This window comes from Thalassophryne amazonica, chromosome 12 (genome assembly GCF_902500255.1).
Source record: "Thalassophryne amazonica chromosome 12, fThaAma1.1, whole genome shotgun sequence".
NCBI lineage: Eukaryota > Metazoa > Chordata > Actinopteri > Batrachoidiformes > Batrachoididae > Thalassophryne > Thalassophryne amazonica.
The window spans coordinates 51,242,352-51,265,700 of NC_047114.1; the positions used below are offsets into that span (position 1 = coordinate 51,242,352).

Genomic DNA, 23,349 nt, shown 5'->3' on the forward strand with positions numbered 1-23,349 from the left:
CAAGAGGAAAGTGCTAGCATGCTAACAGCTGATAATACCAATATAATTCGGATCTTTAAAATATATCTATTTTTGGGGGGTAAAATATCTGACCCAAACTCTGAGAGACTTCATGTTAGCTGACAAATTTTACTTCTGAAATTCTGAAGAGATGTCCATTCATCGTAATTAAAACAATAGGAAAACAATAGAACTTTAGACTGTAAAAGCACTAATTTATACAGTATCAATAAACTTTACGTGTGTGTGTGTGTAATTTTTTTTATTGTTTTCACAGTTTTTGTATTGCTAGTAGTAGTAGCCTGTTTATGTGTATTTTATCAGGTCTCTTGGGCTTCTACTCTCGTGCTGTAATTTGTCAAATAACTGTGATTGCTGTGGCATTACTTTTTACAAAAAAAAAAGAAAAAGTGCAGAGCTCAAGATATAAATTTTTTTAAATTCCTTTTTTTCTTTTTTGGAGCATCTAAAGGGTTTTCCCAGTCCTAATTGACGACAGCATTTAGACAGTGCCACGCTTACTCTGAGTAATAACTATGCAATGTATGCTTTTTCCCCAGGTGCATTATGGGTGTGCGTGGTGCTTAACCCTCACTGTAAGAGTGAGGAGAAGAGCGGCTGGCTGAAGCAGCTGAAGAAGTGGGGGGACATGGATGTCTGTCCGCTGGAGGACGGCAACTATGGCAGTGAGCTTCCAAATATCACCAATGCTTTACCGCAGAGCAACCTAGCACAGGGTCAGCACAAATACTTTAATACTGTTTACACATTAAATTAAATCAATTCAGAGTACAAACAAGAGCTAAGTGGAATTTGGAAGTAGTGACTTGTGTATGGACACATAACATGATCCCTATAACATTCGGATGTAGTAACATATTGAGATATGTACAAGAAATATGACAATAACTACAAAGTTATGAGAAATATGAACCAAACGTCTATGCTGCACGACTACTGAAGCTTTAATTAATCATTGGTTTATTACATATTTCAATTCTAAAAGTCTTTGATTCATGAAGATTTTGATCCGGATTTTAACTTTGAAGATAAAAATTTAAAAATGAAAATGGTCTTGTTCAAATCAGATAATGATTAAAGAGGTCATATCATGCACAACCAGCTTTTATCTAAGTTTACATTGTCATGTGTATGGCATTTAATGTTAAATATCTCCAGTTCAATTCTGTGTGTGTTTATAGACATATATTATCATTCTGGCCTGGCAGAGCTTGTTTGGGTCCTCCTTGACATTTGTAACAGAAATATCATCAAATGCTTTACTTTACCTATTATTAAAAGATGACACCCCCCCCCCCCCACACACACACACTATTCTCCCATGTCTCCTAATTGACTGTGATACATTCCTTGTACTTAATATGTTATCATAATATTTTCGTTTACATAAGGGCCCTGTCCCACTGGAGTTTAGGAGGATTTGCGTATGGATTGCGCACAAAATTGGTCCATATTCGCCAAACATCCGCAGTATCTGTGTAACATGCCTGTATGAGTCGGCCGTCATCCAAACACGCCCGTGATCATCCACAGAGGCACGCATGTCCGCAGACAGGATTTTTGAGTAGCTCAAAAATCTGTTTGCGGATGACATCCGCCATACATGCTCAATTCATACACAATACATACTCACTCTATGTGCTGTATATCTGCCATTAACCGCTGATATCTGCAACTGATGGGGATTTGCGGCTTGACAGCGGACTGGCACAGTGTGTAAAACAGATATATATCGTGCCCATCATGTCCACATCACAAACTAAAATATGTTGTAGCGAATGCATACAAATTGACCACGAATAAAGCGTTTTTATTACATCTTCTTTGCAGCTGATTTGCGGACAATCTGGGAATGCATAACAAACACGTCACATAAACCCAAAGTACTATATGTGGCAGAAAGTGACATACCTGCCAGTCAGTGCCGGTCCGGCTGTGTAAATCCACAAAGATGTAGCTGCTGCAATCCAGGACTTTTATTTAACACCAACAAAAGGAAGAGTTGCTGTAAACTCATGCTGAAGTCTGTTTTCTGTGACACTCTCAAAAAAAAAAAAAACACGGTCTCACACCTTGAGCGGCTTTCCCACTCCCCAGACCCATGAACAGATAACCTTCACATGACAACATGAACAATAACTCTGTGATCAACTTGTCCAAGTCCAGCGAATGCTCCAGAGGCTGTATTCTTGGAGTGAATAGTGATGCCAACAGCCCAACGTGTTGCATCGCGCAACACGTGCACGATGCATTCATAATACACCCGTAATACTGCTGTGATAATCGCAATGTGTCGGATCAGTTTCCTCACTACATGCGTTATATAACCGTGATTGTTCATCATATATTCGCTATATATTATTGATATATCTGGAAGTCATACTGGGTCATTTGTCATTTTTGGCCATTTTTGTTGCAGACGACAACGGACGCCCGCAGTTTGTATACTCAATTCATGCGCAATTAATCCTCTCCCCAGTAGGACAGGGCCCTAAATGGACGTGAAATGCTACTCCTCGCAAAGCTTATAGAATTATAATGACAAGGAACCCCCTTTTCCAAAAACTGCAGGTTATTAATGGGGCACCTGGAGGAGACTAGTAATGAACTCAAAATGTAGTTTTCCTAATCTTGAAAGAAATGGTGTCCATATTAATGTGTTCTTTCATTTCATTAGTACTTGCAACATGTTTACTATTTACCCACTATTTGTATTCACACTGTAAACTTCACCAAACAATCCTATATCCACCTTTATTATTTATTGTTCAGTAAAATCTGAAATAAAATTTCAGATGCTAAATGCCAACAACCTTATTTTATTTGCATTGTGCTAAAACTGTAAGGTAGACTGCATTATGAAGAAATAAACTTTAACATTTTTTGAAAACAATTTTAGCCATATTATCCCATTGGAATGAGGGCAGATTGCTTTCAAACCATTTTCTTTTTTTTTTTCTTTTTCTTTTTTTTTGCAACAGCACCAACTGGAACTGTTGTTTTACCGCATAATACCGTTTCCATAATACTGTTTTATGTTTCCTGTCTGTACGCAGACATCTTGGTGCTCTCACAGCTGTGTGAGTGTCATTAATCCTTCATGTTGCATGTATCTCATGTTCTCGCTTAGACTCCCTGTCCCGGCCGAGGAGGACGGTGTTCAGCCGAGCTATCGAAGCCTGTGACCTCCACTGGCAGGACAGCCACCTGCAGAGGATCATCAGTAGTGACTACTACATGTCTCCGTCCTACCAGAGAGAGGGAGAGAGTCTGCTGTTCAACCCACAGGGCCTGCCGCTATGGCTAGGTGAATATACAGTACACAGTCAAAAAGTCACCTTATTGTTTCTGTGATGATATGCGGGAATGTGACTCAGGAGAGGTTGTTGTTAGTTGTACAGCCAAAAATCTCATGAATATCTCAGTGGAGGACTTTACGCTCTTCACAGCATGCAACACCTGCTGTCCTTGGACAGACGTTCAATAGTATCATAGTTACCAAATCTCAACAGGTTACAACACAAATGAATGAGTGCACTGTCCTTTGTGCAATGGCCTTTTTGGAATGTGAGCTTGTTAGGCTCAGGTCTGTATTGCTAGATTTGTCTCAGTTCTTCTCAGTCTTAATCTTATAGCTTCTGCTTTGTGCACATAATTTCAGCTATACTTTGTGTTTGAAGGATTGAACCTGTTTTTTGTTGTTCAAGTCCAATATATGCAATTAATGTACACATTGCATGCCTTGGAAGCATTTTTTAAATCATAGGTAATTTTTCATTCTGAACTTTCTGTGTTTGAGAGGTTTTTGTTTAAGTTTTAGACAGTGTTGCATATTTTTAGCATTTTGTGCAGTAAAATATGTGGAGTCATTTGAACACTTATTCCTGGTGGGGTATCATTTTGCCCCACTGGCAACAATTGTTGCTGAAGTGTATCACTGTCATTTTCTACTCACAATAAAAAATCTCAAAGGTACTAATGCAACTTTTCTACTTATAAAAAATCTGGGCATAAACGGGTTAAGAACTGACAATAGATATTCACCTTTTCAGCTGTATTATAACCAGGTACAGAATGTCAACTAAGAACAACTATAGTCCAACATGTATGACAATTGTGGCTCTAACATGAAAATGGCTGGTACTCAAGCACTTAGCATTTAAAGGTACTCAGACACTTTATGTGTATTTTCTTCCACTATCAGTTAGTTTTTATATATATATATATATATATATATATATAAAAGTTTCCTAGTGAAGCCATCACAATTTATGGGCTAATGATCTCTTATTAACCTGTTTTATGTGCTTTTTTTGTTCTACATATTAATAAACACCATCCACATGTCTGTTTACAATAACAGAGCGGCCCCTCAATGTCTCAAGCATTACGTCTGAGGTCAAGTTTTAAGAAATGAAAGCAGGTATTTAATTCCAAGAGGGATGAGACTAAAGGTGTTTAGAGTGGAACATGAATGTTTGTTTGTGTTAAAGACAGAGCTAATGCTGTGTAACCATTTGGCTTTCACTGCCAAGCTAATGGAATTGTGAGTGCACCATAAAATCTGGCATTTATTTGACTTATTTATTAGTGGTGGTTTTTGACAGGCTAATGAAGAATATGCAGTGCTTATTGTTTATATAATGTTTACAGGCTTAGCTAAACAAGGAAATGGTACTGGTACCAATATTTTAATATGGGTGAACAGATTTTTTTCACTCACTCATTCACTCTGAATGAATGAATTAATTAAATATATCTACCCAAAATAAGACATTGCTTCTGAAAAAGCTCTTCCAATGTATACACCATACATTTGTTGAATTGTAATTTTTATAAATATTCTTGCAAACACAGAATATAACATTTCAGTGATTCACATTTACTTTTCATTGCTTATCAAATTATACGGCCTGATTCACAAATGTAAAAAAAAAAAACAAAACAAAAAAAAAACAAAACAGAATTTTCACTACCTGTCTAATCTGTGTATGTGCATTACTGTTGTGTAGAATGTTTACATTCTTGTTGATCATGCCAATTGGGATTTTATAATGTGCTAGTTTGTAGGAGTAATGAAAGAGTTTCAGAATTAAAACATCTATTTATTTCCAGTAGAAAACACTGTATTCCTTGTATAATTCATATTCATTTAATGAAATGGGCGCCATTAAATGCCAACACGGAAATGCATAATTGCATTACTATGGTTCATTTACTTAATTCTGTAATTTTTTTGTCATGGAACGTGTCTATTAATAACTATAAAACATGCAAATAACCCAAATTTAGCCTAAAAGTTGAATTTTCATGTTGTCTGCAGCCAGATATTAAAAAGAAACCTAAAATCAAACACAAATACTTTATCAGCAAATAATAAAATTCAAGCTGTATAAAAAATTAGGAATTGCCTGCCAATTACAATTGATTGTTCCGAAGTCAGGGCAATGTAGCAAGTTAAATACTCAAGCTCAAACAGTAGAGTTGGTTAATCAACCCTTTCTGCAGCATGGCTCTTCTTTGAAGCTTGAAGCAATGAAGCATTGATCTGACCCGCTGCTTCGTTTGTTCATTTTATTTCAATTTATCTTAATTTTTTCCCCACTAAAACCCCAAAGAGCATATGTCTGTGAGTAATATTTGCCTTTTTATGTTAAACCGACCTGTTATGGTCTTCAGAAACATTTAATAGATGTATTTTATAACTTAAAAACGGTGGCGATGCTAACGCATTAGCATGTCTATGGAATTTTCAATGTTGATGTTAGCATTAAACTGTTCACATCTCAGCATGTTTGTGTGCATTTGTTTTCTGTATAATAATTAATGGCTCAGCGTTTGTTGCCGTAAAAGAGTCAAATGTATTACAAATTGTAATATTTTTAAAATTTATTTTTGTTTATGTATTAATAATAGCAACAACAACAATAATAGTAATAATAACCAATAGTAAAGTCCCTTCGGCTGCTCCCTTGTTTGGACTCGGGGTCACCACAGCAAATCCAAGGTGGATCTGCATGTTGAATTGGCACAGGTTTTGCACCGGATGCCCTTCCTGATGCACCTCCACATTACATGGAGAAATGTGGCAGGGGTGTGATTTGAACCCAGAGCCTTCTGAACTGAAACCAAGCACATTAACCACTTGGCCACCACCCCTGCTAGTAATAATAACCAATAATGCTACAATACAGTTTTAGAGAAAGAGACAAAAAGAACCTGATTAAAAACACAACAGAAAAGATAAAACCAACAATGAACATAAATAAATAAATATAGAAGTAAGTTTCCTGTGAACACCTAGTGACTCTTACACACCTCCACTTCATCTCTGTTTTATTTAAGTTTAATGAAAATTTGTTTTGGTCAAACCATATTTTCAATTTGTTAATTTCTTCAGTGATTTCCTCCAGAACTATTTGCCAAGCTAGAAAACTACTGTATCCTAGTAAGAGCAGAATACTACTGGAATGAATCTGAATAAGGAAAGTTGTTTTGTTTTTTTTTCTAACCAAAATGGATGCTGTGCTCACTGCAGTTTATTGTCTGGAATAGCCCCAGATTGCATTTCAGAGCTTCAAGAATTCAAAAATTTTCATGGTGGTGGTGGGTAATTTTGGGTTTCAGCTTTTTTTGTTTTTCACCACTTTCATCCTTGAATATGTCAATCGTGAGTCACTTTTGTGAGGATTAAAGTCACTAAATGGGACTCCAGTCTTGTTGCAAGAAAGAAATGAGAATCGTCCTCCGTTCTGTTCACACTCTACCGAGTTAAGTTAGAATGATAGAGTCCAGTTGGAATTAATAACTTCAAAGCGAAACACCGATTAAATCAATTGACACCTCTTTTCAAATGTTGTAATACAAATAAACTGCAATCGATCAAAACGTTTTTTTTTTCTGTTTTGTTTTTGTTTTTTTGTCCCAAAATGAGACTGCGCTGACGTGCAGCAGCCAGCTGAGCTCAGCTCAGTGGTATAGAGTGACATTCATGCCAAAATGTCTGAAAGGAAATGCTTTTGACAAAACCTACAGATTTTGTTTATTTTTATTTATGGCCAGAGATCAAGGATCCAGTGACCACTTTCATATTTATTTACTTTAAGACTCAATAAAATGTTGTTGACATAGAAAACCTGTAAAGCCTACTTTTAGTACACAGAAAATTCACAAGAGGTATCAATAAGGGAATCGATAAGGAATCAGATCGATAAGCAGAATCGATAATGGCATAGATATCGATAAAATCTTATCAATACCCATCCCTACACCTGTTGGACATGTCCCTTGTCTCCCATGCCCTGTCTGCACAAATCTTAAATCAATATCGTAAATATTATGGAGAATTTTAAAAACAGAGCATCTGATAAGGTTTTCCCAACAAAGCAGGTTATATATTTCTCAGAGTTTCTAAGTAATGATAATTGTTTCATTGTTGATTCAATTTTAAGAGGTTGTTTGTAAAGTGTTTTAAGTTAACTTGTGCTATAAACTTGGAGTTGGTTTATGTTGTGGGTTGCAAACTTTGAATTCATGTCACACAAAATGAAAAAGATCTGCAAATATTAGGATTCATTGCATATCAAATTTATATTGACGGGCCACTGATTATGTTGTATTCACAGCTGTCGATGTGGTGAAATGACACTGCCACCAAAGAGCCATGCCATTAAAAAACAAAACAAACAATAACAGAAATGTTTAAATTGGCTTCTGGTCCGTGACAGACTTTTAAGATGTTCCTAATGTTAACAGAACGGGAAACTTTGATGGCTGTTTGAGAAATTAACAAATGCAAATTTCTTGAGTATAAACCATCCCTGAAATTGAATTAAAAAATACAGAATTTTTCTGCAGGTTAGGGTAAAAAAAAAAAAAAAACTTTTGTATTTTATTTCTCAGTACCTCATGTATCATCAGTGCATTTATTTTGTCAAATAATGTAAAACATGCTGATGTTCATCACCTACATTACCAAACACAGAAAATATATCCCATATGCACACCCAGTGAAAGTCAAGTCAACACACACACACACACACACATACCCAGAGTAATTCTGCTGATACTGAGGCTAGTATCTGCAGTAAGCAGCTTCCAGCTAAGATCTGTCAGATTCTGCAACTTAAGTCAGCTATCAGACACACAGTCATTCTGCTGAGCCTGTGCTTTGAGCGGGCGTGTGTGTGTGTGTGTGTGTGTGTGTGTGTGTGTGAGAGAGAGTGTGAAGGAGCAACAAAGTTATGAAGAAAGAGCGTGACCATGACAAAGTATGTACAGAAGCCTTTTAAAATCTGTGTGTGTGTGTGTGTGTGTGTGCATGCGTGTGCATACAATGCATGTTTTCTGTGTCACTGTCCTGACATTACCTCGCCTCTGCGTCCTGCTTACAGACCACGTCCCGACAGCGTGTGCCCGTGTTGATGCCCTGCGTTCTCACGGTTACTCCAGGGAAGCACTCCGATTGGCTGTCGCCATCATCAACACGCTCCGCCTCCAACAGCAGCGACAGATGGACATCTACAAACATCAGAAGAAAGGTACAGCTTTCTGCTGTCAATATATTTGTTGTGCTCTTGTGCATAAAAAATTTGATTAACAACATAATTGATCGACCATAAAATAATGCAGGAGTTTAACTAGTTAATAAAATAATTTATAAATAATAAAATGTTAAATTTTTTGTTAGTTGCAGTTTTTCCAAATGTGAACATTTGTACCTTTCCTTTTTATTTGAGCTGAAGCTGATTATACAATAAACATTCAACAACTTTCAACACATTTGAATGCCACAAAATAACTAAGAAACGGGTTTAAAGTGGATACATTCGGAAACTGTTTTTAACTGTTTGTGAAAGAAATAATAGTTTTTATTTATTTATTTTACTCTTTTGTGATGTGATATACACTAAACAAATAATCGATCATACAAATGATCACCAGATTAATCAATAAGAATGTCTTGGTTGCGGCACAAAAACAAACTAATTATTTTCTTTGTTTTCTTTTGCTTCAGAGCTTCTGCAGAGAGGTGTAACATCAACCACCAACCTGGAAGGCTGGGTGGGTCATCCCTTAGACCCAATTGGCTGTCTGTTCACCACGCTCACTGAAACCTGCCGCGTGGATGATGACACCACCATGGACACAGGGGGTACGAGAAGACTTGGTGATCACTCTGGCTTTCTTTTTCTGACCAAAAGTCTGTGAAGCTGTAAGAAATAATCAAGATCAAATGCCTAATCCAGATTGAATCCAGATCAAACGTGTGCATGTAAATATTTAGTGTACTATTTGAGCTATTATGGCAATCGAAATAAGGATCTGATCAGGGAGGGTGATATGGTCTGAATTCTGGCATTGCGCTTTGTTCCTTAAAACTCAAGAAGTTGTAGACATTTTCCAAAATTTCTTGCTTCTAATGCTGCATTTACACATGACGATGGCACGTCACAAATGCCGTGAAGTATACATTCTTGGCCGCTGATCATACAGTGAGGAAAATAAGTATTAGAACACCTTGCGATTTTGCAAGTTCTCCCACTTAGAAATCATGGAGGGGTCTAAATTTTTCTTCATAGGTGCATGTCCACTGTGAGAGACATAATCTTAAAAAAAAAAAAAAAAAAATCCGGAAATCACAATGTATGATTTAATGTATGATGTATGTATGATTTAATAATTTATTTTTTAATAATTTTTTTGTATGTACATAAGTATTTGAACACCTGTGAAAATCAATATTAATATTTGGTACAGTAGCCTTTGTTTGCAATTACAGAGGTCAAACATGTCCTGTAGTTTTTCACCAGGTTTGCACACACTGCAGCAGGGATTTTGGTCCACTCCTCCATACAGATCTTCTCCAAATCTTTCAGGTTTGGAGTTTCAGCTCCCTCCAAAGATTTTCTATTGAGTTCAGGTCTGGAGACTGGCCAGGCCACTCCAGGACCTTGAAATGCTTCTTACGGAGCCCCTCCTTAGTTGCCCTGGCTGTGTGTTTGGGGTCATTGTCATGCTGGAAGACCCAGCCATGACCCATCTTCAGTGCTCTTTCTGAGGGAAGGAGGTTGTTTGCCAAAATCTTGCAATAAATGACCCCATCCATCCTCCCTTCAGTACAGTGCAGTTGTCCTGTCCCCTTTGCAGAAGAGCACCCCCAGGGTATGATGTTTCCACCCCCATGCTTCACGGTTGGGATGGTTTTCTTGGAGTTGTTCTCATCCTCTAAACATGGTAAGTGGAGTTGATTCCAGAAAGCTCTATTCTGGTCTCATCTGACCACATGACCTTCTCCCATGCCTCCTGTGGATCATCCAGATGGTCACTGGTGAACTTCAAACGAGCCTGGACATGTGCTGGCTTGAGCAGGGGGACCTTGCTGCCCTGCAGGATTTTAAACCATGACAGCATCATGTGTTACTAATGTAATCTTTGTGACTGTGGTCCCAGCTCTCTTCAGGTCATTGACCAGGTCCTCCTGTGTTGTTCTGAGCTTTCTCAGAATCATCCTTACCCCACAAAGTGAGATCTTGCATGGAATCCCAGACTGAGGGAGATTGACAGTCATCTTGTGTTTCTTCCACTTTCTAATAAATAATCATAACAGTTGTTGTCTTCTACCAAGCTGCTTGCCTGTTGTCCTGTAGTCCATCCCAGCCTTGTGCAGGGCTACAGTTTTGTCCCTGATGTCCTTTGACAGCTCTTTGGTCTTGGCTGTGGTGGACAGGTTGGAGTGTGATTGATTGAGTGTGTGAACCGGTGTCTTTTATTCGGGTAACAAGTTCAAACAGGTGCAGTTAATACAGGTAAAGAGTGCAGAATAAGAGGGCTTCTTAAAGAAAAATGAACAGGTCTGTGAGAGCCAGAATTCTTGCTGGTTGGCAGGGGGTCAAATACTTATTTGCTACAGTAACACAAATAATAAATTATTAAAAAAATCAGACATTGTGATTTCCGGATTTTTTTTTTTTATTTTTTTTTTAGATTATATCTCTCACAGTGGACATGCACCTAAGATGAAAATTTCAAATCATGAATATCACTCACCAGCACACACTATTAAGAAACCTATTCAGGTGCGTTCAGTCACATTAAGAATGTCAGGAATGTGCCAAGAATGATGCAGATATGACATTTGAAATGCGTCTTGCCTTTCTGCAAACGCATCTTTATGAATTGAGTTTAGAACAAGCTTGAAGCTCACAAATCATAACCTTGTGACAGTATTGGTGTAAAGTGTATTTGAGAAAAGAAGTAAAAGGTGACAAAGCTTAAGAGATTAATCAGAACACTCTAAGAAGATACTGTTTGCTCTGGTGCACACCCCCTGACATGGTAGCCAAACATCTGTCCACTAAACTGCCAAAGTCAGCTAAATCCTAATGTCCTACCTCAGCAAAATATGAAGTTCTCACCACCTTCTCACGCAGCAGTTTGCTAATAGATAGCCTATTTATCAAACACCAGGTATAATTCCTTTCACGCTTCAGTAGCAGACTGCTAATGCATGACAGTCCTCAGTAAAGCTGATTGGGGCAGCATGTGTCTGATTCAGTAGTAGTGACTCATCAGACAACAGACTTCACGCTCTTACATCACAACCGGTCACTTTTGTGATGCAGATGGCATTATGAACCAGCAGAGCATGAATGGATCAGGCTGGAACACCCATACCGTAGTCCTTCTATCAGTGTGCAGGACGAGTAGAATCCATCAGCCTGTCTGTTTCATCATGTGCATTTATTAGTCCATGTTTTGGCCCCAGCAGCTGCAATCCAAGTTTTCACTTTGTGACCAGGGTACAGGGAATTATGATTATGTTCGGCAATGCTGACCATGGTCACACTGGTCTGGTTGTATGTGAAATGGAGATAGCGTGCTATATTACATGTGAATTTTGTATATGGTGTGGGGGGGGCATCACACTAGTTCCTTTGTCTCTGAAAGACAGCTGGGAACATCTGCTGAAGAGTGAGCAAACACAAAGTCTCTGTATAATCAAAGTGTACTTTACTTCACTGTCGATGAGGATTCCCATCCAGGTCGTGGGTGTCTTTTAGGTTTACTCAGAATGAGCTGGACTCCTTGTTTGGTCTTTTTTTGTCACTCATCCAGGTGACTCCTTCAGTGTAGAAAAATAAAACTGGTGTTGTGCTCTGGCAGACATTTTCTTAAGCTCAAGCAGGATTGAAGACATCTGTAGTTTAGACAGGATTTAAGATGAATGTTGGGGTGGAGAAAAGGAGAAAAATGCAGTCGACAGTTACGACTCTCATAGCATCTGTTGTGTTTTATAAATGTCGGGATGAGCAGCAGGAGCTACCTTAGATTACTGATTACAGTCTAATCAGTGTGCCAGATTTATGTAAGTGATGGTCAAGAGGTTAAAGTGTGTATTTGTGACCAGAGGGTCCTCTGTTCAGATCCTCTTCAGACTGGAAAATGACTAAGAGCCTTTGAGACAGTTCCTTAATCTCCCGAGTTGTTCCAGGTGTGCAGTTGAAAACCGTGCATGGCAGCACCTTGACACTGGTGTATGAGTGTGTGTGAAATGCATATATATGCAGTCCATTTACCAGTTACATAGGATTTATACAGCTGTAACCAAACTTTATTCCCATAAAAAAAAAAGATTTGCTTGGCATTAATGGTGTTGTTTGTATCTTGAAATAAACTTTTCACATGCTCCACCACGTTTCAAACAAATGTGGCACATAATTGTCGCATTCTCAGTAACATTTGTCCTCTTTCTCGTCTCTCAGAGGGTGACCCTAGATCTCCAGTCTACCACCATGCACCAGTATGGGGCAGTCCAGATGTAGGAGAGTCCTACCTGACTCTGGCCCTAGAGGTGGCTCTGATGGGTATGGGCCAGCAGAGAATAATGCCAGAGGGCCTGTATGCTCAGGATAAGGTAGGTGACATCTAAACTGTAGAGTTGAAAAATAAACGCTATCCTACGGTCAAGGGGCAGGGCCACATTAGCACTGGGATCTTCTAAATGTGGTTCTCCTATTTATCCCTTACGTCTTGTTCTTAAAACTAGGAAAGCCAGCCACAAGTCCGCTGTGTGGTACAGTATATCTGTTTATAATCATCATATTAAAACCATTAATAGCTACAGCTGTAAACGGTGCTGATTAGCATATGTGCATATGTTTCCACCCAAAGCAGTTGCGGTTGTTTTGCTGGTTGTTTAATATGGCCACTAGACTTTGAGCAGTTGGATGCTTAGCTGCATCTTTTCTGTCTTGGGTGTTTGCCAATTCTGTGTTGTGACTGGTTTTTTGTTAATGTGTAATTGGTAGTATGGCCAGAGCAGATGGTCACCCCTCTTATTCTGGTTGCGGTTTCTTTGTGCAGTCAAAAGAAAAAGCCTAATGTTGTTGTTTTTTCTGTTACCTATATGCTTGCTCAGGTGATGGGTATTGTTAGACCTTACTTTTGTTAAGTGCTGTGAGGCAGTTTATGTTATGATTTGGCTCTATACAAATAAATTGAATTGAACCAAATTCATGCCCAGTGCCCTTTTTATCTGAGTAGAAATGTGCTCTTCTTCTGATAGGAGAGTGCACAGACCAAGTGCACCATGGTGTGTTTCCAGTTAGTCAGAGTGAGCAGTTTATGTCTTACCTTTACAAGTGCTGCAGGTGGCGGGTCTTGTGGGAACCCTCCTGCGGATAGAAACAGCTGCACTCTATGTACATACCACATACATGGTGGTTACTGAGTTTTCTGATATAGCAGTGGATGCAGCAGGTATTATTCCAGCTGTCACTATGCTTCCAGCATTTCGTACTACTTTGACAAGGGTCTGTGTCGTCCATGTCTCACTTGCCTTCTGATTGCACGTGTAGTTTGCAGGTGCTGATTCACATCCTTGCCAGAAGACACTTCTGAGTGCGCTCTCACTAGCAGTGCACCAGCACCTGCCTCACTTGAGATAACACTCCGATTGGTTGAGCCCTAAGTCATTAATATACAAATCCAAGTCTAAACCAGGGCATGCTGGGAGAAGTAGTGGACACTTCCTCTTTACATGTTGCAGTATTATACTGTGAATCCAAGGCATTGTGTGTTCTTCACTTAGTTATAACGCTAAAGGTTTTTATATCTTCACAAATAATAGGTTAAATGCTGTTGGGGCTGCTGCAAGTCATTTCAGGTAATGTGTAACTGAATTGCAGTTACAGTTTATGACATACCGGTATGAATTTGCTTCCTGATACAAGAGTGAAAATCACTATATTGAAACACAAATGTGATAGAAAATGGAAAATAAAGTCATGCTATGTATTTTTAAGATATTCAAATCATGCTGAATATTACAACATACTAGAAATTCACTTCCAATTCTAATTATAGTGACAATTACTTTCTGTAAATAGTACTGTCTTTTTCATTGCACTTTTTACCAGAGGCCAACAAATATGGCTTTTTGAAGGCTTTTCGTCCGTCATTCTGTCCATCTGTCTATGTTCAGCATAAGTCCAGTCCTGTTACTGCCAGCCTTTTGAAATTCACAGGGAACATTCTTAGTACACAGATATTGAACAATTTCAAAGATGCCTAAACGTGATGTATTTTAAGAGGTTTTTTAAGAGGTTAAAATGTCACATTCTCTTTCAACCAGATCCATTTTGTTTTTGAGTGACGCAGGTGACAGCCAATCAGAGTACAGCTGCACTGTGATGTCGGTCGCTGGTCTCTTCAAAACCGCTTTGTTTTGTGTGTTTATCTACATGTTTCTCATGTATTATGTTAAAGCTTGTGAGAAATACACATATGTAAAACTGAAAATGCTGTTTTTGGAACCTAATATCGCCTCTAAACTTATTTACAAGATGTTGCCGAGGTTAGCATGGTGACGTCACTTCCTGGTGTAGCTACTTGTGAACAGCTTTGTTTCTGCTACATTATATAAAAGCTAGTGAGAAATAAACACTTCTAAAACTGAAAATGCTGTCTTTGCAACCCAGTAACACCTCTGGAGTCATTTACAAGACATTTTGTGGATGTTAGTTTTCATGCTAACTTTTGCTAACTCAAAGCTAACTTCCAGTGGAGTTAAATTTGTCTCTTTAGTAACTGCAAATGCACTACACAGAGGGTGATCTACAAATAGTCCTTTATTTGCACAACATGAGCAAATGATGATTTGATTTGAACATGTACAAATTGTACATAAGGCAATAGGATCTTAATAATTAATTAAACATCTGCAAATGATAAAGAACACAGTGCTCATACGGCCGAGGGTATTTTAGCATTGGATTATATTTTAATATTATAGGATCAGATTTGATAATGTTTTAGCAACATTTCTATTTAAAATCTAATATCTGAAAGCATCTCTCACTGGATCCTTGGTTGAAAGTAATAAATGATATACAGAGAGGTAAAAAGTAGGATTAATGTACCAGAAGGGTGCATGAACTCAAACTCAGAATCCCTCTTTAATAATCTATTTAAACTTAAAAGCAGTGAGTTCTTTTCTGTTCTTAAAGGGGAACAAAATGTTGCTGTTGTTGTTTTAAATTATTATAGCTGAAGATTTCTGCTGCACGTGGGGTAATTTCATTTCAATTTCAAGTTATTTTAATTTATATAGCGCCAAATCACAACAAAGTTGCCTCAAGGCGCTTTACACAAGTAAGGTCTAACCTTACCAAACCCCAGAGCAAGCACACAGGCAACAGTGGTAAGGAAAAACTCCCTCTGATGATTTGAGAAAGAAACTTCAAGCAGACCAGACTCAAAGGGGCGATCCTCTGCTTGGGCCATGCTACTGACACAATTTACAAAACGAATGTACAGGAAATTTTGCAGCTGCACAGGATGGGATGGTTGCAGAAGTAGACACCGCACCCATCTCTGGATGGAGCCACACCTCAAACACAGAGAAAAAACAGAGGCATCGGAAAGACAACAAATACAGTATAATTTGTCAGCCTTAAGCAACAAGAAAAACAGAAGAAATACTAAGGTGATCACCGGCCACTAGCCCTAAGCTTCAATAAAAGACCCAGACTTTAGATAAAGTTGAGGCTGCGGCCCGCTCCGTTTCCTAATAAAATGAATTAAGAGTACAAAGCATAGTAACATACTCTGCCAGTATGCTAGCCATACGAAGTGGGAAATACGTGTGTCTTATGTCGGGGCTTGAAATTCTACATAATCTGACTGTTTTATTGAGACAGGGAGATCAATCGACAGAACAGGGGCATGATAAGAGAAAGGTCTGTGACCCGCAGAGTTTTTATTCACCCTAGGGACACAAAGTTGTCCTGCACCCTGAGAACGCAAAGCCCGGGCCGGTACATAAGGATTAATTAGGTCAGCTAAGTAGGGAGGTGTCAGTCCGTGAACACTTTTATAGGTTAGTAGCAGAACCTGAAAATCTGATCTCACAGGGACAGGAAGCCAGTGAAGAGATGCCAAAATGTGTTTTTCTGCTTCGTGTCAAAAGTCTGGCAGCAGCATTTTGAACCAATTGGAGACCCCTAAAGCTGGACTGCAGTAAACCAGAAAATAGAACATTGCAGTAGTCCAATCTCGAAGAAACAAACACATCATTCAGGGTCTCAGCATCAGCCATAGACAGGATGGGACAAATCTTCGCTATATTTACCTTCATTACCTTCATTGACACATTCCTGAAATATACTGAAATTAAGTAAATCTCTACCAAAACTGTTTGACTTAATCCAAAAAGCATGGAATGTTTTAAGAAGCCAGTTTAAGGCTTTGTTTCTTTTTTCTTTCTTTTTTCTGTCAAATGTTTCAAGGTTTCAAAGCGTTTCTCCAAATATTTAGCAATGTAACATCACAGTGAATAATTTGTGCACTGCAATGTTGCTTTAGGTGTGTCGTAACGAGGAGCAGATTGTTGCAAAGCTACAGGAGCTGGAGCTGGATGATCTTCTGGTCCAAATGCTTCGGAAACAGGCTGTGCAGCTACTAGAAGGTAGAATAACAAAACCGTGTTTCACATTTTCACACTGTTGTATGGCAGACCTCTGAAAGCACAGGAACACTTTTTACTGCAGCATGCAGCTGTAAAAAAGACAAGTTCAAACCTCAGATTTCAGAGTGTTTTACACATCATCATCTCTGTCAAATTCACTATTTTCTCATTTTTGTATTTTTTTTAAAATAATATATAATTGCAGTAATAATACTATTTTGTAACTTTTTTATTCTTTTCCATTTATGCATAGCATTTATTTATAAAATGTGGCTGCACCTGTTTGTTTTGGAATGAGCACTTCAGTTGCTATTTTTTAAATATTATATAATTCTAATAATGTGTGTATTAATTGTAATATATTTCCAGCATGTTTGCCTGCACTGGATGGTATTAACTTTTTGCTGAAACTGTGTCCCACCAGTTTGTGTAAATACAATCACAACAGCTCTTGTGGCTTGAAGTGGACTCTTTGTTCTTGAACTGGGAATTATTGTTTCTTTCTGCTCTGGTCTAGCTGGTCCGTTCAGCGGTCTTGGTGAGGTCATCCACAGGGAAAGTGTTCCCATGCACACCTTCGCCAAGTACCTCTTCTCTGCTCTGCTGCCGCACGATGCAGACCTAGCATACAAGGTGGCACTGCGCGCCATGAGGTTAGATTCCTGATGAACTTCATGTCAAACAGTTTTTTAGCAAATTAAAGGCAGTGGGTTACATACAACCCCTGGCAATAATTATGGAATCACCGGCCTCGGAGGATGTTCATTCAGTTGTTTAATTTTGTAGAAAAAAAGCAGATCACAGACATGACACAAAACTAAAGTCATTTAAATGGCAACTTTCTGGCTTTAAGAAACACTATAAGAAATCAGGAAAAAAAAATTTGTGGCAGTCAGTAACGGTTACTTTTTTAGACCAAGCAGAGGGAAAAAAATATGGACTCACTCAATTCTGAGGAATAAATTATGGGATCACCCTGTAAATTTTCATCCCCAAAACTAACACCTGCATTAAATCAGATCTGCTCATTAGTCTGCATCTAAAAAGGAGTGATCACAGCTTGGAGAGCTGTTGCACCAAGTGGACTGACATGAATCATGGCTCCAACATGAGAGATGTCAATTGAAACAAAGGAGAGGATTATCAAACTCTTAAGAGGGTAAATCATCACACAATGTTGCAAAAGATGTTAGTTGTTCACAGTCAGCTGTGTCTAAACTCTGGACCAAATACAAACAACATGGGAAGGTTGTTAAAGGCAAACATACTGGTAGACCAAGGAAGACATCAAAGCGTCAAGACAGAAAACTTAAAGCAATATGTCTCAAAAATCAAAAATGCACAACAAAACAAATGAGGAACGAATGGGAGGAAACTGGAGTCAACGTCTGTGACCGACCTGTAAGAAACGCCTAAAGGAAATGGGATTTACATACAGAAAAGCTAAACGAAAGCCATCATTAACATCTAAACAGAAAAAAAACAAGGTTACAATGGGCTAAGGAAAAGCAATCGTGGACTGTGGATGACTGGATGAAAGTCATATTCAGTGAGGCAAGGTGATGATGCTGGAACTTTTGCTTGGTGCCGTTCCAATGAGATTTATAAAGATGACTGCCTGAAGAGAACATGTAAATTTCTACAGTCATTGATGATATGGGGCTGCATGTCAGGTAAAGGCACTGGGGAGATGGCTGTCATTACATCATCAATAAATGCACAAGTTTACGTTGATATTTTGGACACTTTTCTTATCCCATCAATTGAAAGGACGTTTGGGGATGATGAAATCATTTTTCAAGATGATAATACATCTTGCCATAGAGCAAAAACTGTGAAAACATTCCTTGCAAAAAGACACATAGGGTCAATGTCATGGCCTGCAAATAGTCCGGACCTTAATCCAATTGAAAATCTTTGGTGGAAGTTGAAGAAAATGGTCCATGACAAGGCTCCAACCTGCAAAGCTGATCTGGCAACAGCAATCAGAGAAAGTTGGAGCCAGATTGATGAAGAGTACTGTTTGTCACTCATTAAGTCCATGCCTCAGAGACTGCAAGCTGTTATAAAAGCCAGAGGTGGTGCAACAATATGCTAGTGATGTGTTGGAGCGTTCTTCTGTTTTTCATGATTCCATAATTTTTTCCTCAGAATTGAGTGATTCCATATTTTTTTCCCTCTGCTTGGTCTAAAAAAGTAACCGTTACTGACTGCCACAATTTTTTTCCTGATTTCTTATAGTGCTTCTTAAAGCCAGAAAGTTGCCATTTGAAATGACTTTAGTTTTGTGTCATGTCTGTGATCTGCGTTTTTCTACAAAATTAAACAACTGAATGAACATCCTCTGAGGCCGGTGATGCCATAATTTTTGCCAGGGGTTGTATACATGCTACAAAAATGTATGAGAGCAGTGGGGGGAATAAATGAAGTCAGTCTAACTGGTATTAGTAGTTCAGCTCTTTGTATTTCTAAGGAGACCATATACAAGTATTTTTTCAATTTAGTCATAAGTCAAGTAAAAATTGCATTTATGTCTGATTTAAAAAAAAAAAAGTTTCCCGTTTTCTCTTTCGCTGTTAACATTGTGTCTTTGTGTTGTAAGCAGTCAGTCAGATTTTGTGTCCGACAGATCCATTAGCACACAATCTGAGTTAAGTGGAAAATATGGATATGCTAATATAACTCTGCAAGAAATAAAATTTGACTGAATTTATTGTCAGTAAAAAATTAATCTCAACTTTTGTTACAACAGGAGAAATATGACCTTGAAGCAGCATGGTATTCAAATATTATCAGTTATCAAGTTGTTCACCAATGAATATGGCTTTATACACCCTGAAGAAAACCGTACGGTTTTCTTCAGGGTGTATAAAGCCATATTCATTGGTGAACAACTTGATAACGATTTTATCATATACAGTGGTCCCTCGTTTATCGCGGGAGTTGTGTTGTAAAAATAACCTGCGGTAGGCGAAATCCGTAGTCAGCGTTATTTTTTACAATTATTACAGATGTTTTAAGGCTGTAAAACCCCTCACTACACACTTTATACACTTTTCTCAAACAGGCATTAAAAATTTCTCAATTTTCTCTCCTGTGTAAACATTCAAAGTTCAAACCTTAGTAGAAAAAAAATAGAATGTTTTCCTATAAATAATTATGATGGCTTTTAGAACTAACAAATTTAATTTTAACGATCAACCTACGAGGTTGGACACGTAAGAAAATATTAATAGTGACTCACCAGTATTTCACAGTTCCTCTGACCGCGCCTCTTCGTCGTGGCGCCGCTCCGCTGTCCGGATTGGCTGATTACTCAGGTGGTATGAAAAATATTACCCGTACACAAAAAGCGTGTATTGCTATTTCTTCTTTAGTGCTTTATCCAATCATATTGGTGTGTCATTTATAGGTATATGATAATTGCTGATATTAAGTAGTTAGATTTTCTTTTTTTACTTAACTCACATGGCAGGTAATCAACAAAGTTTCTCAAAAACGTTTGAACTATAAGAAAGCTGAATGAAAATGTTGATGTGGAAATACAAACTTAAATTTAACAATAGTAATGAACAGACTTTTATGCATTTTAAATGAATATAGATATAAGATGCTCTGTAATTGTTAAAATTGTTGAATGTTATTGGAATCCATTTTATATTACTTAGTGAAAATTGAGGCCCTATTCTATTGCATTTTTAGGTTGATGCCAATAAACTGGAAGAACCAATACCAATATATATATATACACGAGGGCTGTCCATAAAGTATAGGTCCTTTTTATTTTTTTCAAAAACTATATGGATTTCATTCATATGTTTTTACTTCAGACGTGCTTGAACCCTCGTGCGCATGCGTGAGTTTTTCCACGCCTGTCGGTGACGTCATTCGCCTGTGAGCACTCCTTGTGGGAGGAGTTGTCCAGCCCCTCATCGGAATTCCTCTGTCTGAGAAGTTGCTGAGAGACTGGCGCTTTGATCAAAATTTTTTCTAAACCTGTGAGACACATCGAAGTGGACACGGTTCGAAAAATTAAGCTGGTTTTTGGTGAAAATTTTAACGGCTGATGAGAGATGTTGAGGTGATACTGTCACTTTAAGGACTTCCCACGGTGCGAGACGTCGCGCAGCGCTCTTAGGCGCCGTCGTCAGCCTGTTTCAAGCTGAAAACCTCCACATTTCAGGCTCTATTGATCCAGGACGTCGTGAGAGAACAGAGACGTTTCAGAAGAAGTCGGTTTCAGCATTTTATCCGGATATTCCACTGTTAAAGGAGATTTTTTTAATGAAAGACGTGCGGACGGGTCCGTGCGTCGGGACGCAGCGGGCGCGGTGCGGCGGCACAGGAAAAACACCTCCGTGTTGATAACCATTTGTAAAATCCAGGCGGCTTTTGATGGCTTTCAGTGGAGTGAGTATATGAGAAATTGTTTAACAGCTGGACATGTTCCAACTTGTCCTTAATGCTTCCAACGGAGGTGTTTTTCCTGTGGCGGAGCATCGCGGCGGCTGTGAGCCGATGCTGCAATCCGCCTGCACGTCTTTCATTAAAAAAATCTCCTTTAACAGTGGAATATCTGGATAAAATGCTGAAACCGAGTTCTTCTGAAACTTCTCTGTTCTCTCACGACGTCCTGGATCAATAGAGCCTGAAATGTGGAGGTTTTCAGCTTGAAACAGGCTGACGACGGCGCCTGGGAGTGCTGCACATCGTCTCGCACCGTGGGAAGTCCTTAAAGCAACAGTATCACCTCAAAATCTCTCATCAGCCGTTAAAATTTTCACCGAAAACCAGCTTAATTTTTCGAACCGTGTCCACTTCGATGTGTCTCACAGGTTTAGAAAAAATTTTGATCAAACAAAGCACCAGTCTCTCAGCAACTTCTCAGACAAAGGAATTCCGACGAGGGGCTGGACGACTCCTCCCACAAAGAGTGCTCACAGGCGAATGACGTCAACGACAGGCGTGGAAAAACTCACTCATGCGCACGAGGGTTCAAGCATGTCTGACGTAAAAACATATGACTGAAATCCATATAGTTTTTGAAAAAAATAAAAAGGACCTATACTTTATGGACAGCCCTCGTATATATATATATGTATATATATGTATATATATGTATGTATATATGTATGTATATATATACGCACACACGATTGCCTTAATTATAAGAAAATGGTTGTTTTAGGGATCTCCTTTAAAGAATATCATTCTAATTTAAACCTGTGAGTGTGCATATGGTTGTTTAACATGAAAATTTTGTGTCATTCTAACAAGTTTGAAGAGCACTTTTAGTCATTAGTTTCATTTGAAGATTCGAGCGCCAATTGAGACGTTTTCAGCCTGACCTAGAAAATGTCGGGCATGGTTCTCCATCTGTTGCATTCTGAGAAACCAACATTTCTCAACACTGCACCCAGTGAGTCAGACCTAAAGAAATCTTGGTTTCTCAGAATGCAACAGATGGACAACCATGCCTGACTTTTCCTAGGACAGGCTCAAAACTTCTCAATCCCCACTCGTATATTGAAAAGGATAACAAAGGTGAAATGGATATTTTATTTTGTCAGGCTGCCTGTGCTGGAGTCATCAGCGAGCTCTGGGGACGTTGGCCATCCTCATCATGGCATCTCCATAGTTCCAAGTAGATACCCACGCTGGTTCACACTGGGACATTTGGAGTCCCAGCAGTGTGAGCTGGCTTCAACTATGCTCACTGCCGCTAAAGGTACCATCAGTGCATCTGCATCATCATCACTATAATCACAGTTAATAAATAAAAACTTCTACTTTCAGATTTTACCTTATCAGGAATTATTTTAGTCTTATGTTGTGTTTTAAAAGCAGAATTCTGAGCTGGTAACTTTATTCACCGTTGTTTGACTGCAGGTGACATGTTGAGGTTGCGCACTGTATTGGAGGCCATCCAGAAGAACATCCACTCTTCTTCTCTAATCTTCAAACTGGCCCAGGACGCTTTTAAGATAGCCACACCCGCAGACAGCCCTCCTGATATAACGCTTCTCAACGTGGCACTGGAACTTGGCCTGCAGGTACTGCACATCAGTCTTCATGCTATAAATCATTGCACCACAAATGGCTGTGACACTGGTCATGAGTCAAAACGTGCAATGCTTTTCTTTAACTTATCATTTTGGAAGTGCCCACAGCTTCACTACAAATTAACAGGGAAAACGTCACACAGTGTGACTGGTGTTGATGAAAAGAAACCACATAATTGGGTGTTTTGGATGCACAACACAGGCATAATCTCCTCAGATCATCAAGGCAGCAGTCTCATTATGGTTTCACCTGCCTGTCAACATAAGTGTTATTAAATGGCTGAAAATGGACAGGGC

At 38.7% G+C, this 23,349-nt stretch overlaps 1 protein-coding gene across 2 annotated transcripts in view; it reads left to right on the forward strand.

Annotated features, from left to right (window-relative positions):
• The window catches only part of zswim5 (zinc finger, SWIM-type containing 5), a 158,079-nt gene that overhangs the window by 127,686 nt on the left and 7,044 nt on the right, over positions 1-23,349 (forward strand). Inside the window, exons 6-14 of one of the 2 annotated variants that reach the window (XM_034182377.1) lie at positions 561-686; positions 3,152-3,328; positions 8,415-8,561; positions 9,038-9,175; positions 12,786-12,937; positions 16,888-16,990; positions 17,508-17,643; positions 22,561-22,718; positions 22,880-23,043. In XM_034182377.1, coding sequence (XP_034038268.1) covers positions 561-686; positions 3,152-3,328; positions 8,415-8,561; positions 9,038-9,175; positions 12,786-12,937; positions 16,888-16,990; positions 17,508-17,643; positions 22,561-22,718; positions 22,880-23,043 — 1,301 coding nt within the window. Of the gene's footprint in view, positions 1-560; positions 738-3,151; positions 3,329-8,414; positions 8,562-9,037; positions 9,176-12,785; positions 12,938-16,887; positions 16,991-17,507; positions 17,644-22,560; positions 22,719-22,879; positions 23,044-23,349 lie in introns of both variants that reach the window. The other variant, XM_034182376.1, reaches the window with a different exon arrangement.